The following is a 15,504-nucleotide window of genomic DNA, read 5'->3' as shown; positions in this document are numbered from 1 at the left end:
TTTGTCGTGTCGATGCACTGGTACCTAACCAGCAGCTAACCCAGCGGATGGATGTCTTTCCAGGTATACCATTTGAACTTGGCAAACCGGGGTATTTCTAAAGATGCGGATTGCATCACACACCACGTAGTTCCCAACAATGGTTTAACCAGCGGTAAAGTGTTGCGAAGAGAGTATAGAGTTGGCGCTCAACGTGGGGCTCGAAAGGTGGTATTCCCGCTATCTTTTAGGGTTGAAACCTTCCTTCACTTGCGAATACTGTGATGCCTAAACGAACTTCACCTGGAGAACATCCTCTTGTAAATTCGAGTTCGACGCTCTACAGCGGATTCTTCCAAATTGCCAGCCTTGCTCATTCACTGATCCATCCGAAACTCTGGAGGTACACCGAGAAGTTAGCTCAATTTAATGACTCATGAAACAGTAGAGTTTGAGGTTTGTAGGTGTCTGGTTTGGATCGTGGCTTTAAGTTTCGACCGGACAACTCGAAGTTGGAAGGATGGCCGTGCCATCACCCCCATCCTGATATTCCGACCGGATTCCTCACAAAACGTAAAGTTTCCCAGCCATATCCTTTGATTTTCCTTATTAAACCTTTGCGTTAATTAGGCTGCTTTGTCGCTGGATGGTCGTAGACTTTCTTCTTTATGGAAGAATCTTTTTGTGCGGATTAACGTTTTCTGAGTGTTGGGAAAACCCATAAATACCACGGGCTTTCACCGTCATTTTTATTGTTGCAGTCTTTACCTCGTTACTATCCCGCCATGGCTCTTAAAAAAGCCTCTGTCTGCCTACAGTTGGAATAGGATGAAGAGGTGGAATCGAAACCGACCCAACTCCCATAGGGCAAATGGCTGCTCAGCATTAAATTGGAAAGAAAGCCAGACCAGCCTTTTCAGCGGATCTACCATCAAGCATTGACTTAAAAACGCCCCTTATCCCCTCTCGACAAACGAATACCGGACGAAACCTACACACACAACAACCCTCTGCGCTCATTTAGGAGATTGAGTGGCTGTGGGAGGAGATCCGGAAACTTTGGTTCTCACCGGAGCACTGCACGATTCGTTTGCCGGCGACTATATCAAATAAGGCCTCGACGGGTCCTTGGTGGTATCAAAATTTTTCCACTCCTCGAGCTGGAGCATCGCATTTACCATCTGCGAGTTCGGGTCGGAGACCAACTACCGACGTGAACAGATTCACCAGAGAAGAACGTAAGTAAGACAGTGTCCGGATGGAGCCTGAAGTTCTCGGGAGTTACTTATAGGTTACGGATAGGCCGTTTCCTGGATCGGGTGGCAATGTTGATGGAGGATACCCTGGGAAGGCAGTTTCATCCCATTTGGTATTTCCACCTATTGTTAGCAGAACTTGCACTGGAATGGTATTGGCGTTGTCAACCTTGAGCTGGTCGCAACAAACTAATAGAGCAGTTCGATCAGCCTCTCGGAGACTCTTGAGAAAAATATTTCCAGGCCATCTTATAGCTGGAAAACCGCCAATGCTTAGTCAACGACGAACTGCCCAATGTGCCATGAACAAAGATGAGCATTCGGCTTAGAACAGCTCTGCTCAGGCAACGTCTTAACACCGTAGCACAGTTGGAGGACTGAATAGGGAAGAGCGATGGAGGGGAAGGTTTGGAACTTCTCGGAGACCGAACTCTCGAAGACCGGGGTTTTCAGCGATTCGGAATTTCCTGCCCCGAGCGTCGAAAAAGTTGAGAACCAGTTGGAAGCTATTTTGCCTGCTTCACTGAGTTGAAATTGCCGTGAGCCTGACCATCGCTGGGGTCTGTGTCGGCGCGCCGGGCACTTATAAAGCTGATTGCACTGCATGCTGCCAAATTAACGGCCAGAAGGGAGCACCCTACCACTAATGGCTTCTCATTGTCAGATTAGTGATAGTCCCAGAACATAGGAAAACCTGTGCCAACCAATTTACCGATTTTTCATCCTTGTAGTCCGTCTGTAATGCGATGATTCCGGGGTTGCAGTTAAAGTCTGTAGTCCACCTGTCATCTAACAATATCCTTATAAAAGTAAACGGAAAACCCAACTCGGATTCATCGACAAGCATTGCAGCCAATACTGGCAATTAGAATAAACAGTTTGCTTGGGGAGGAGACGTACGAACATGTACCTAGACACTGGTTCCAGTACCATGTTGCCATGGCGGCAGAGGTATCAGGAAACGCGAGAACGAATCATGGGCATCTCGAAGCTTCATGAAACCTTCCCGCTTAAACGTTCCACTCTCCGCTCTCCGCTCCTACTGGGGTGCATGAAAGATAAGCCGAAGGGAGACAGGCTGAGCAAGTGTTACGTCAAAAATTTGTCTCCATCCGAAAATTCCGCCTTTAAAGGCGGCAGATGAGGTTCCTTATTCTACGCTATGGTCTCGTTCAGGCTATTTGCATCTGACCTGGAGTTCTGGATCATCTCCAGCCTAAGTCAAAACTTGTATTTGGGTGTGAATTTTGTTCGCCCTTTCAATCTAGCTCCTGGCATTCTTCTAGCAAACGGCATTTCGTATTCGCGGAGCGCTTTGGAGACTATCGATGACTCCTGTGGTCAGTGGTATGTCCAGTCACCCAAGCAGGAGTTCAAGCTGCCATATCCATGTTTCCCTCTTGCATGAAAGAAGGACTGGGACGTACATCGTTGGTATCGCATCACATTGATGTGGGAGATGCCAAACCGATCAAACTGCATCACTATCCGGTATCGCCAGTGGAGGAGAAGCTTTTGTACGCGAAGGTAGATCGTCTGTTGGAAATGGGAGTTATCGAGAAGGCGCTAAGCGCTTGGGCCTCTTCGTTGGCGGTTTTCGTTAAACCAGGCAAGGTAAAAATGTGCCTCGATGCCCGTAAATTCAATCTCTGCACGGTAAAGAGGGTTTATCCCATGCCGCTCGCTGAGGGTAATTTGAGCCGGTTGCCTAAGGCTCAATGCATTTCCGGTGTTGACCTTAAGAACGCCTTCTTGCAAATACCCCCGATGAGGCGTCAAGGGATAAGATTGTCATCCCAGGAAGGCCCTTGTACCGGTTCCATCTCAACGGTATATTGATTCATAAAACAGTGATTAACAGCCGTGTACGGAAAAGGAAAAACCGTTCAGAATGCTTAAAGATGTATAAGCCGCTACTGAACCCTTACACTACTGAATACAAAGCCCGCTTCCATGGCGAATAAACCAAAGCCTTTACCGACTGTCACCCCCCTTCCGCTGGCATAACCATTGACGTTTCCGATAATGATGTTGTCGACAAGTATGTCAAAGCTCTGGTCTCGTGACACCATGTTGAGGGCCTGGGCCTTCAAACTAGATTAGTTGCTCTTGGTACCACCCCATCGAGTTTGCCTCAAAAACACATTATTAATTCCTCGTCAGGATGGGATCTGGGGATGGGCTCGCGCTAAAAGGAAGCTTGGACACATTCTCTGAGTTGTTCCATAGTTGAGACAGCTCATTGCAGAGGAAATCTTCTCTGGAGTGTCAAGGTAGCAGAAGCTTGTGTTGGTTCCCAACGTTGGTAAATCTCCAGCCAAATCATCTTTCCATTGCCCTCCACATATTTTGGGTACTACAGGGAAAGTGCCGAAGTGTACCAGCTTATTTGGATTTTAGGAAGCCATAAGAGTCACAAAAATGGCCAAAAACAGAGATTATGATCACGACAGGAGACATGCGGTATATCTGTAGGTTACTCAATCATGAATAGGCAAGAGCGAGGGAGGTCATTCGCCTTGGGGCTTTTTCGGGGATTCGAAATAGACAAACAGAAAAAGATAGTTCACGAGATAGTAGAAGAGTCGGTATAAACTTCATCTTGGGACCCGAATTTTCTCTCTCCACACACAGCCACAACTCATAATTTAACTTAAATTAAGGACGATGGAACTGTACGTAAATTATTGGACAAAAAAGCAGAACTAATGCGATAATCTTTCCACAGGTCAGTCCAATAAAATCAACAGTACAAACGCCTTTACACCCGAACTATTTGGCTTAATGGGGGTATCAGCTTACAGTCCACCGGCACCGGTTGAAACTCTCGATGGTCATTCAAAAGCAAGTGCACCCTATCCCAATAAAGCCAAACATAATCACTCCCTCTAACCTATCCAGTACTCATATCTTATACTTCTTCCAGGTAATCACCATCGTCACTCCATCCAGCTTCAATAAGAAGAGGTCAGCCGAATTGGAGCGTCCAACAACAACCACCCCGTCTGCAGTGCCGTCTACAAATCAACCAAAATCCAGTTAAGCCGTCACCAAAAACTACCCTCATCCTTCCCATTGTACACTAAACCTAAATTATTCCATTCATCACCAATTTCCATTCACCAATTGACTATCGAAACCATTCTCATTCGCAATAATTATTTTAAGGTGCCAGAATGATGTGATTTTATGCGTGTGTTTATTTTAAGTCCTCGGTATGTGCTACGTAGCCTTAAGGAACATGAAGTTGCTATTGCGTCTCGACTGATGGTTTGACAGCTGTGATAGTCCTGGTATTCCCCACTCTTCCTCAGAACTCTTCAGAATTGAGTAATTTTTTTGTGAATATTGAATTAGAGTCAAACACCAATTTTACGCTAACCTGCTTTGGAAGCGGTCCCTGCAGTCTATGTCCTGATAGGGGTCGTTACGTCAAAAGGAATACCGAAGTGTCACAGCTATCGCCTATAAATTCTTATAATCTTAAAACAATATTTGAGCTAAGAAATGTTTCTTCCAAGACCATTTATTGTAAATTTTTTCTAAATAATGAAGACAATGAAAAATAAAGAGAAGTTTTATTAAAACGCGTGCACTTTTTCTTGCCTACTTTTGTTCAAACCAATAGGAAAGAGCAATAATCGAATCAGTTTCACCCCAGGTTCAATTTCGCGTGGGGCTCATTGTTTTCCTCCGAAGCTCGTTTTTTGCAATCCACCGAATAAGCGTCTAATTTCCTACTGATCGCAGAGTTAGCATGAATTCGCTAAATTTGCAAATTAGCGCCAAGTGGAAAGTTGTTGAAAAGCAAAAAGATTCAATCAAGTAGGGCTGTTTATTGGAAAGATACAATTGGATTTACGTGGATTATTTTGACTGCAGCGCTTGTGACCTTTGCAGAAACATGGTCGTCGTTACTTGAACAGCAATATTTCGGAAACAAAAGCACATTTTATGGAAATCTCTGTGGTTTGTGGGTCATCCGTCATGACCACTCACAATTCATTTATTGTAAATAAGTAAGAGTAGGCATGATAATTGATAATAATTACAGATGAATCTCTTATAAGCTCTGATGCATTATCGTTTCTAAAAAGACCATTGCAAATGAACTATTCTCAGCCAAGAGAACAGGGTTTCTAAGGGAAGAGAGAGAGGTTAAATTTTCAACTCCATCCCCGGAGAGGTGATGGCAACCACTAGAGATCACCTCTCTTGAAAATGTATGATACCTCAAAGTCTGCTTTTTCTATCAACATAATAAACTATTAAACCCTACACGTCGAACAGGAGGATCCAGGAGGAACAGGAAGGTCTCCCTTCTCTAACAAAGTTCTGGGTATGGTCCTCGAAAATCGGGCTACTTAGATATCATCTCGTAGGATTTAGTGTTGAACCCCACTCCCAAAAGGAGGATATGGAGAGATAAGCAGGAGGTGTTTCTTTCGAATCCTAGTATCCCTTTAAAAAGTTATTGCCTCAACCCCACCTCCAAAAGTTGCTGTTTTCATACCATAACGCTTAAATTGGTAAGACAGTCATCGCTGCGATTAGAAAGAGGGACTGAAGGGGGTCATCCTCTCTTTCTGACACGTTGTTTGAGATCCTTCCGACTCCCCTCGCATCAAACTTGCGGCCAAGAAAAATGCCGGCCCGGTAGTTGCTGTCGAACGGAAGAAAGGCAGATGTAAAAGGATAATTGAGCCACCAAACCCTTAATCGAATATGGCAACTGGATTCTAAACAGTGACCATTTGAATTGACTATAGTCACTCACGTCAGCAGAGCAATTCCATAAGCATAAGAAGTGGTGGAAGTTCATCGTTTAGGTCCGTCAACACCTAATTGCATTTCCAATGTGCTGGCCAGCCTCACGAAAGTTGAGGGAGAGGATTCTTTTGGACGCTTCAGCCCTTCGCATGCCGTCTACCAAGCTTGACATGTCTTATACACATGATATTTTAGGATCTGAAACATCCAAATGCGAAAGCTAGCAGAATTTACGGAAAACGCAGCCCAAGCTAAGTTGGAAAAAAATAACAGTGTAGCCAGAAAAGTGACCTAAATGTTACAATCGAACAGGGAAAAACCCACGATAAAGTCGATAAGTGTCGATAAAGTGAGGCCTTCACGTTTCGCTCCTTGCCTCGGCATCGACCAGCTATTGATATGAAGACGACCCTCACTAGTGTGAGCCTTGCGGGAATTGGAGCAACCCACACGTCGGCCATCTTGGGAGAGCAGATTCCACTGCATGGCGTAGCCAGAAACGCAATCGTCACCCCACTTTAATGTGTAACCTATCTGACCTATCCGCCTTCCAATCTCAGTGCGTACAAGTGCCAGGCCTATGCGCCGCCAAAGTTCTCTGGCTGAGATAGTGACAGGCCAGCGTGCTCCAATGATACGACGCAGACAGGTATTGACGAAGACTTGGCGCTTTTAGGGAACAATAGGTTTCACTTTCTATGGTCTACTCCCATATGTGTTGCTATATGGGAGTAGCACATGAAAAGAACACTGGCATATAACAGTCTCAGCTTAATCTTGATGAGACAACCTCATTTCCAGATTTAGACAAAGCACCAAAAGCGGATCTAGCGATGTTAATGCATCACATCCACGTTCGATGCTCTGTCCATGAACGCAAATAGAGAGAGATCGATGATCCATTAGACAGAAGACCTTAGTTTTGCTGGAGTTTATCGTTAGTTCAATTCTACTTGCCTCTCTTTCCAAATCAAGAAGCATTTGGTCAATGATTGGCGAAAGAGCAAACAGATATCATCAGTGTATTCGAGGTGTTTGAGGACAGATATCATAGTCCATTAAATTTTTCCATGTCCTCCGAAGAAGAAACCATTAGCAACGTCACAGGTAACGACAAAAAATAACATCGCGACACTTTGGACCTCAAAATTTTCTAAGATTTTACTTCGGTACAGCGCGTGATATTTTGTGCCGTCATATATGGCACTCATGATGTCTATTAGTTTCTCCGGAATGCCTTTGCGTAAAGCACGCCAGATACACTCCCTGTTCACACTATCGGAAGCTTTGTCAGAATCGATGAAGAGCTGATGAAAGAAAGATCTAAACTACGCGCACTGCCCTAAGGTGATCCATTGGGTATTGATGTGGTCATTGCAGGAGGATGGGGAGCGGAAACCAATCTACTTTCTGTGGATCAAACTTTTGAGATGTTCTTTGATGCGTTCCGGGATTATTTTAGCTAATAAATTTGCAATCACAGGGAGCACGCAAATACCCCTCCAACTGTCACATTACCTCCTTTGAAATCTTAACGATCTTCTCCACTCTCTGAGAAAGGTCTCGGATTGTCAAGATCTCCGTACGAGTGGAAGAATAAGATCTGCAGTAACTGCAGGTGCAGCGTTAAATAACTCTGCGGGAAAATCACCAAGTCCAGCCGCTTTATTCCGTTCGCATTGATGGCCAAAATGATTTCTCTTTTGTTTGAAGCAACGCATATTACGGGGACTAGCTATTTCATCCACAAGAGGAAGTACTTCACCGTATGTGATATGGTTAAAAACCGTGATCAGGTGTTCTGTCTACCTCTTCAGTTGCTGGCCATCGTGGATGAGAAGTCGACCGTTAAGGTCCTCCACAGGTCCATCGAAAGATTTACGACCATTTGCAAACTCTTCCGTAATGCGGTATACTTTTGAAATCATTGCGTCCTGAGACATATTCCGTCCCCTTGACCAGAAAATTGTTTCTTGTCACTGCGTACACTATGCTGAACTGCTCGGGATTTCGTTCAGTATCGCAGTTCAAACGCGTCACGCCCGCCATCACTCGGAGCGTGCAATAGAGTCTTCAACCCCTTCCGTTCATCGATTCTGCAGTCAGCCAGATCTTATGACGCCCCTCCAGGACGTGATCGACGACCTTCGTAGCACTCGAGAAAAGGGTTTTTGTGATGACGGCCCAATGTACATCAATATTCTCAGGCGAGTTAGTACGAGAATATCCGCCATCCTTTCAGCACGATAGTTCTCCCACAGTCGAGTGACATTTGGTCGATCAGATGGTGATACCTTTCGAGGCCCACGTCAGGTGGAAGGTGGAGTTTGCAAAAGTTGCAAACCTCCAAACATTATCGTTATAAAAAAATGAAACGATGGCGGCTTTACGGTTTTTTACCAGGGCAGAGGCAAATCGTCAGACGCTGCCTCACCTCTGCCCGTAGCGGTCACGCTGCTCCCAGGGCAGGGGTGAGGCAGCGTCTGACGATTTGCCTCTGCCCTGGTAAGAAACCGTAAAGCCGCCATCGCTTCACTTTTTTGAGAAGTTTGGGTGCAAGCCCTAAGCGAGGGGTCCATGGACCAGGAAAGAGGGAGTAAGTTGCTTCAAATTTGGTCCGGTCCTGCATTAAGTTGATGCGGACTTAGGACCCCCATCATTCCAAAAACGAATATTATCATTATGTTCGCAAAGATCATGCTTCCCAATCACATCTCCGAGCAGGGTGTTGTCAGATGTCACCCATCACAATCCCAATGTTACCTTGGGAAAGCCTATTCGGAGCTACGTATGTTTGCTCGTAGAAAGCACCCTTTTCCACTATATCGGAGGTCTCCGTTGCTACATAGCCCAGTGTACAATTATTACTCCCTCACCTGGATCGGAATCTGTCACTTAGCGTTCCCAGAGGACCAAAACATATTGCCGAAAGAGGAAAAAGCGCTTAGGCCCAGCATGTCCAGTTTATATCGTTGGAATTCTCGCTCGAATTGTAGGAAGCGAGCATTTCGGGGACCTTAGAGCATTCCAGAAACCAATCGTAATCCGTTTTCGAAAACCAAAGTTCGTAGCCGTGAGAAGAGTCCCTATCTGATATCCAGCAACCATAGTGCCTCAGTAGTGGGAAACTTGGCTAATGGGCATCATGCTTAACTGGTTGAGAGAAGCTACATTCAAATACATACAAATGATAGAAAGAATGTTGTTGTTAGAGCAGATTGAAATTTTCCCTGACGACCGAAGAGAGGTTGTGGGGTCTATCAGGGACCTATGCTGCATATCTACTAGTAGCCCGTACTGACACAGAGAGGCCTCATATAGGAATACTGATGTCAGCCAAAATGAAGCGCCTGGAGAAGGTCCTACACAAGACTTATATCTACTTGCCTGTCGCCGTAAGTTGCGATGGGCGTCGAATTTTAGCTGCTGGGGGAAAAAGTTTGTTGGGTCTGGAGACGGGGAGGACCGAAACTTCCGTGCCTGTGTCTACCAGATAATTTCACCTACTAAGGAGGTCGTATCCTGTAAGGCGAAGTGTTGCTGCACTTCGGGTAGACGTTGGCGCGCCCCCCAGAGAACTCAGTTGTTTGGAGTTGGGTTAAAGGTACATGGGATGGTACATTTCATAGCTTGATCCGCAAACCTGTAGTGGTACTAACTCATGCTGGAGTTCGATGTGGACCGCGGCAGGCGGCTACTCGAAAGCTTAATTCGACGTTGAATGAGTTCGAGATCGCTCTCTTGAACGCAAAACATCCACGCCGCTGTCAGTGTGGCCACATTGTTCATAATCGCGGGCAATTACCGACAGGCGCCTGATGATCTGGTCCTTTAGCCTGGCATTGAAACACCCGCTCAGCACATCGACGACGAGTACGACGGATTCCTCGTCCAGACCAGCTAACACGTGATTGAATTTAGTGGCGTCCGTCGTGACAGTCATCAGCGCGAATAGCGACTGGAGAAACGACACAATCGGGGTTCGCCATAAAATCAGTGACACCCTAACCGAAACGGCGGTTAGGAGGACAGAAGACCCCGCGACATCTTTCCTCTCGCGTGAGTTACGGCATCACCTACACCACACGTGCCCTCAACCGGGTCACCATCATAAATTATATCATTTCATTGAACTTTGCAATATAATGCTAACAGAATTAAAATCCATTGTATTTGCACCTTGCACATTCCATTGCGCAACATAATACTTGCACACGCTAAAAGTTAATTGAACCAATAAACCTTTGTAAGCAATTTATTAACTTATAAATTGTAGACGCACATTGCAATAGCTGAGTTGTAATTTGGAAGGCAGAAACTCTGCCAGAATAAAGGTCTAATTTAAAATTTTAAAATCCAATCTTTTATTTTTTTTTGGACATAGATCCCCTAGGATCTATAACTGGCGCAGTCTGCAAAGTAAGGGCGGAGGAGATTTTGCGAGTTTTGTGAGTTCGTGCGAAAAGTTTTTCTAAAATCGTCTAATTCCGACGGGTTATCGGTTGGCGAAAGGAAATCGCCCACGGTTACGGATACTTTTCGAAGTGTTAGTGCAAGTGACGAAGGAATATCGTGGCGGAAGCAGGCTCAGCGAGAGAACATCGCTACAGGAGCAAAACACACAGAACGAGCTTAGCAACAAGGATGTTCAAGGTTGCTGTATTTTTCACGTAAGTCAACTTTGGATTAATGCCTCTGTACTCCCAATCCAAAAAATCTCCTTCATTTCGGCCCTATTCCACGCTCCATAAATCTCTTAGAAATAGGCTTAATAACCGTAGTTTAAGTTGTGAAAATTTACCTAGTGAAACTGAAAACTGCACAACAAAAGTGATAAATTCATTCAGTACATCAATTGTATCTCGCGATAATAATATCGATAATAATTCTGTGGTTAAGGAAATGTCGAACCCAAGCGCAAGTGTTAACCAGAATACTGTGTCCTCCGTAGACGTGGTCAATTCATTAAGAGTTCCAGATGCAATCAAGGACCTCCCAAAATTTGATGGGAACCCTAGATTGTTATTTGATTTCCTCGACAATGTCGATGAAATCCTATCTCTCATTCAAGTAACGAGTGGGACACCTTATGGGCAATTACTATTAAGAGCCATAAGAAATAAGATAGTTGGAGATGCTAACGAAATCCTCAACATGTACGGGACCTCACTAAATTGGGATCAAATCAAAGAGAACCTCATTTTGCACTATGCCGATAAGAGAAATGAGACATCTCTTATAAGAGACCTTCATAATCTAAAGCAAAATAATGATTCAATTCAGAAGTTCTATAGTGAAATAGTCGAATTACTCTCAAGTATGAATAATCATGTGAATATTCATGAGAATGATAACAATGTGATAACCGCTAAAAAGGCGCTCTTCGCGGAAATGTGCCTTAACACGTTTCTTTCTGGGCTAAGAGAACCCTTAGGTTCAACCATACGGGCCATGAAACCAGAGACGTTAGCTACCGCTTATGCATATTGCATAAAAGAGCAAAATATATTCTACACGAAATCGGAGTCTAATAAACATAACTTAAATTTGATGTCTATGCCTAACTCTAAACCAAAACAGTTGCTACCGACTAAACAAAATTTGAAGTTTCCACAAATTATCTCGCCGAGTTTCCCAGTTCAACCATTCAGGCCCAATCATTCATACTACCCTCCACAGCCGAGACCAGGTTTTCACCAAACAAACTTTCAACCCTCACAATGGGGCAATCAGTTTCCGCAAAGGCCATATCTTACCCAGGGAGGCAACCTAAATTTTCAACAAAGACCAAATCCGTTCCAAAGTGTTCAACCTAAGTTCCAATCAGGTCAAAACGTATCCACGAGACCAGGTAATGCACACCTTGCTAAACCCGAGCCGATGGACATTAGCTCTGGTAATTTCAGAGCGAACCAACCTCAACCTAGACAACCTCAAAATAATTTTTTCAGAGCATCGAGACCTCCAAACTTTATCTCAGAGGAGTTATTTAATGTCGCAATACCAGGCTATACCCCTGATGCACCAGACACTGATCCAAATTTTGCACAAACAAATAATCCGGTTAACCAACCTTATTACACGGAACAGTTTTACGGACAAAATTTCCAAGATGAGGTTTCACTTCCAGAATTCAATCCACCTGAGGACCCACAGCTCCTCAATGAGAATAACAACAATGCGCAGGTATACAACGTTGAAATCGATGATGGAAATTTTCCATTCAGTGCCTCCAACGACCAATTGGATACCTAGACATCAACAAACATGGAAACACACTTCCATATATTAATATATCATCCCCTTACGGACAACCATTAAAATTTTTAATAGACACCGGCGCATCATCTTCATTCATCAATCCGGAATTAATAAACCCACGTGACATTAAACTAATAAGTCCAATTTCTATTACTACTGTCCTTGCTAAACACAAAATAAACAAAGAAATTACACTTCCATATTTTCTCGAATTTAATCAGCCAGGATCGGCAAGATTTTTAATTTTCAAATTTCACGGATACTTCGACGGTTTAATCGGAGTAGACATTCTAAGTGAGATCGGTGGGAAAATTGATTTGAGTAATAATTTACTTATAACCAAAAACGCATCAATCCCTCTGAATTTTAAACCTAATTTTACATCTCAAAGATATATTGTACCACCCCGATCAAAACAAATCGTCAAACTTCCAGTTGATGTAGAGACTGGTGACATTTACATTAAATCCATTAAAGTAACCCCTGAACTTATAATCTCTGAGGGACTATACGCTGCTCTCGATTGGCATGCTATGATCGAAATAGCAAACACATCGAATTTAGAACAATCTCTTTTCCTTGAACACCCCTTAAGGGCAGAGTGTCTTTCCCGCAATTACGAACAAATAAACAACCTAAACGTAAATTATGAAGCCGAAAATTGGAACTCTTCCATGTCAAAGGATATCATCGAACTACTTCGGACCTCTCATCTAAATCCGGAAGAGAAGAAAGAACTTTTTAAGGTCTGCCGAGAATACGATGATATCTTCCATCGTGAAGACCAAAATTTAAGTTTCACTAACCAGGTGAAACATCGAATAAGGGTAGTTGACGATACCCCCATATATACGAAATCGTATAGATATCCATTTGTCCATAAACAGGAGGTCCGCAAGCAAATATCGAGCATGCTTGAACAAGGCATAATACGGCCTAGTTATTCACCATGGAGTTCCCCTGTTTGGATTGTGCCGAAAAAATCGGACGCAAGTGGAAAAAAAAAGTGGCGGCTTGTGATAGATTACCGCAAATTAAACGATAAAACAATTAGCGATAGGTATCCTCTTCCCAACATCAATGATATATTGGACAAACTAGGAAAATCTATGTACTTCTCCACCCTAGATCTTGCTAGTGGATTCCACCAAATAGAGATGGATCCACAAGATATACCAAAAACAGCTTTCACTGTTGAAGGGGGGCACTATGAGTATGTACGAATGCCCTTTGGCCTCAAAAATGCCCCTTCAACGTTTCAGAGAGTGATGGATAACGTTTTGAAGGAGTTACAGGGAACTATTTGTCTTGTCTATTTGGATGACATAATTATTTTCTCCACCTCGTTGCAAGAACACATAGAAAATCTCAAAAAAGTGTTCCACAAGTTACGAACAGCTAACCTCAAGGTACAGCTGGATAAATCAGAATTTTTAAAAAAGGAAATCGCTTTTCTCGGACATCTCGTCACGACAAATGGAATCAGGCCCAACCCTGATAAGGTTCAAGCTATAATGAACTTCCCAATTCCAAGAACAACAAAGGAAATAAAATCTTTTCTTGGGTTATTGGGATATTACCGCAAGTTCATTAAGGACTTCGCGAAACTAACCAAACCCTTAACAGAATGCTTGAAAAAGGGGCGGATTATAGAACTGAATAACCGTTATTTAGCGGCATTCAAGTGCTGCAAAGATATTCTGATGAATGATCCACTTTTGCAACATCCTGATTTCAGCAAACCCTTCGTCTTAACAACGGATGCTAGCAACTATGCAATTGGCGCCATTTTATCCCAAGGACCTATCGGTAGCGATAAGCCAATTTGCTATGCTAGCAGAACACTGACCGATTCGGAGATTAACTATTCTACCATCGAAAAAGAATTTTTGGCCATAGTATGGGCCACAAAATACTTTCGGCCATATTTGTTCGGCCGGAAATTTAAAATTGTAACCGACCACAAACCGCTCACATGGATGATGAGTTTGAAGGACCCGAATTCGAGGCTAATACGTTGGCGATTAAAACTAGAAGAGTACGACTATGAAGTAGTCTACAAAAAGGGCACTCAAAATAGCAACGCCGACGCTTTGAGTCGAATTAAACTCCCACAAAATAAGGTCGAAATTAACATCAACGAAAACATCGACAACGCAAACGAGTCATTGCAAGGTACTAGAGGGACAACTGTACATTCTGCAGAGGAGAACTTGGACACTGGTATTCCCATTTCCGAACAACCTCTCAACGAATTTTCGCTCCAACTTGTACTTGAAGCTTCAAATAGAAGGTCACAAACAACATTAAAAATGCCCTTCAGAAATAAGCAACGGCGAACAATTCGTATGCAGGAATTCACGGAACCGACGATTATCGAAATTTTTAAAAAATTTATTCCTCCCAATCGATTAACAGCAATTTTAAGCTCAGATGAAACCTTTAGAATCATTCAGGAGGTATACTCAAAACACTTCTCACATTCTAGCAATTTCAAACTTGTTCGATGTATGGAATTACTAGACGAAATAGCAGAAAGCGACGAACAAGACACCCTCATTCGCAACTATCATACAAAAAATAACCATCGCGGGATAAACGAAACACTTGCCCACCTAAAAAGGGAATGCTACTTCCCTTACATGAAAAGCAAGATCACCCAAGTAATCAACAACTGCGAACAATGTCAAACCTTAAAGTATGATAGGAATCCTCAAAAACCGAAATTTCAATTTTCAGAAGCTCCCAAGAAACCCCTTGAAACATTGCACATAGATATTTATACAATCGACAAAAAATATGTTCTTACATTAATTGACAAATTCTCCAAATTTGCTGCAGCTTATATGCTGGTTGCTCGAAATAGCCTGGCGATCATTAAATCACTGAGACATTTTATTAGCCTTCACGGCGTACCTGAAAACATAACCTTTGTCACCGATCAAGGAACGGAATTTACCTCCTCAATATTTACAGAATTCTGTAAACAATATGATATTAATCACCATATCACCTCGTTTCAACAAACAAGTAGCAATGCCCCTGTTGAGAGACTTAATTCAACCATAACTGAAACATACAGAATAATATACCATAACCACCGGGACAAAGATCCCGAAGATATCCTGAATGAAGTCATAACAACATATAACAATGCGATACATTCATCCACTAAGTATACCCCTTTCGAATTATTTTACGGAAGGACGTATAAATTCAATAAAAATATAAAACATAA

The 15,504-nt window shown here is 43.2% G+C and overlaps 1 protein-coding gene across 1 annotated transcript in view; it reads left to right on the top strand.

Moving 5' to 3' along the window:
• Nucleotides 1–4,790, top strand: part of LOC119658403 (adhesive plaque matrix protein) — a 94,680-nt gene extending 89,890 nt beyond the window's left edge. The window contains exons 3-4 of the mRNA XM_038065792.1: nt 3,964–4,079; nt 4,162–4,790. Coding sequence (XP_037921720.1) covers nt 3,964–4,079; nt 4,162–4,278 — 233 coding nt within the window. The 3' untranslated portion in view covers nt 4,279–4,790. The remainder of the gene's footprint in view (nt 1–3,963; nt 4,080–4,161) is intronic.
• Nucleotides 4,791–15,504: the final 10,714 nt, after the last annotated feature.

The sequence above is a fragment of the Hermetia illucens genome, chromosome 5 (genome assembly GCF_905115235.1).
Source record: "Hermetia illucens chromosome 5, iHerIll2.2.curated.20191125, whole genome shotgun sequence".
NCBI lineage: Eukaryota > Metazoa > Arthropoda > Insecta > Diptera > Stratiomyidae > Hermetia > Hermetia illucens.
The sequence above is the reverse complement of the archived record's forward strand: the minus strand, read 5'-3'. Positions and strand labels throughout refer to the sequence as shown.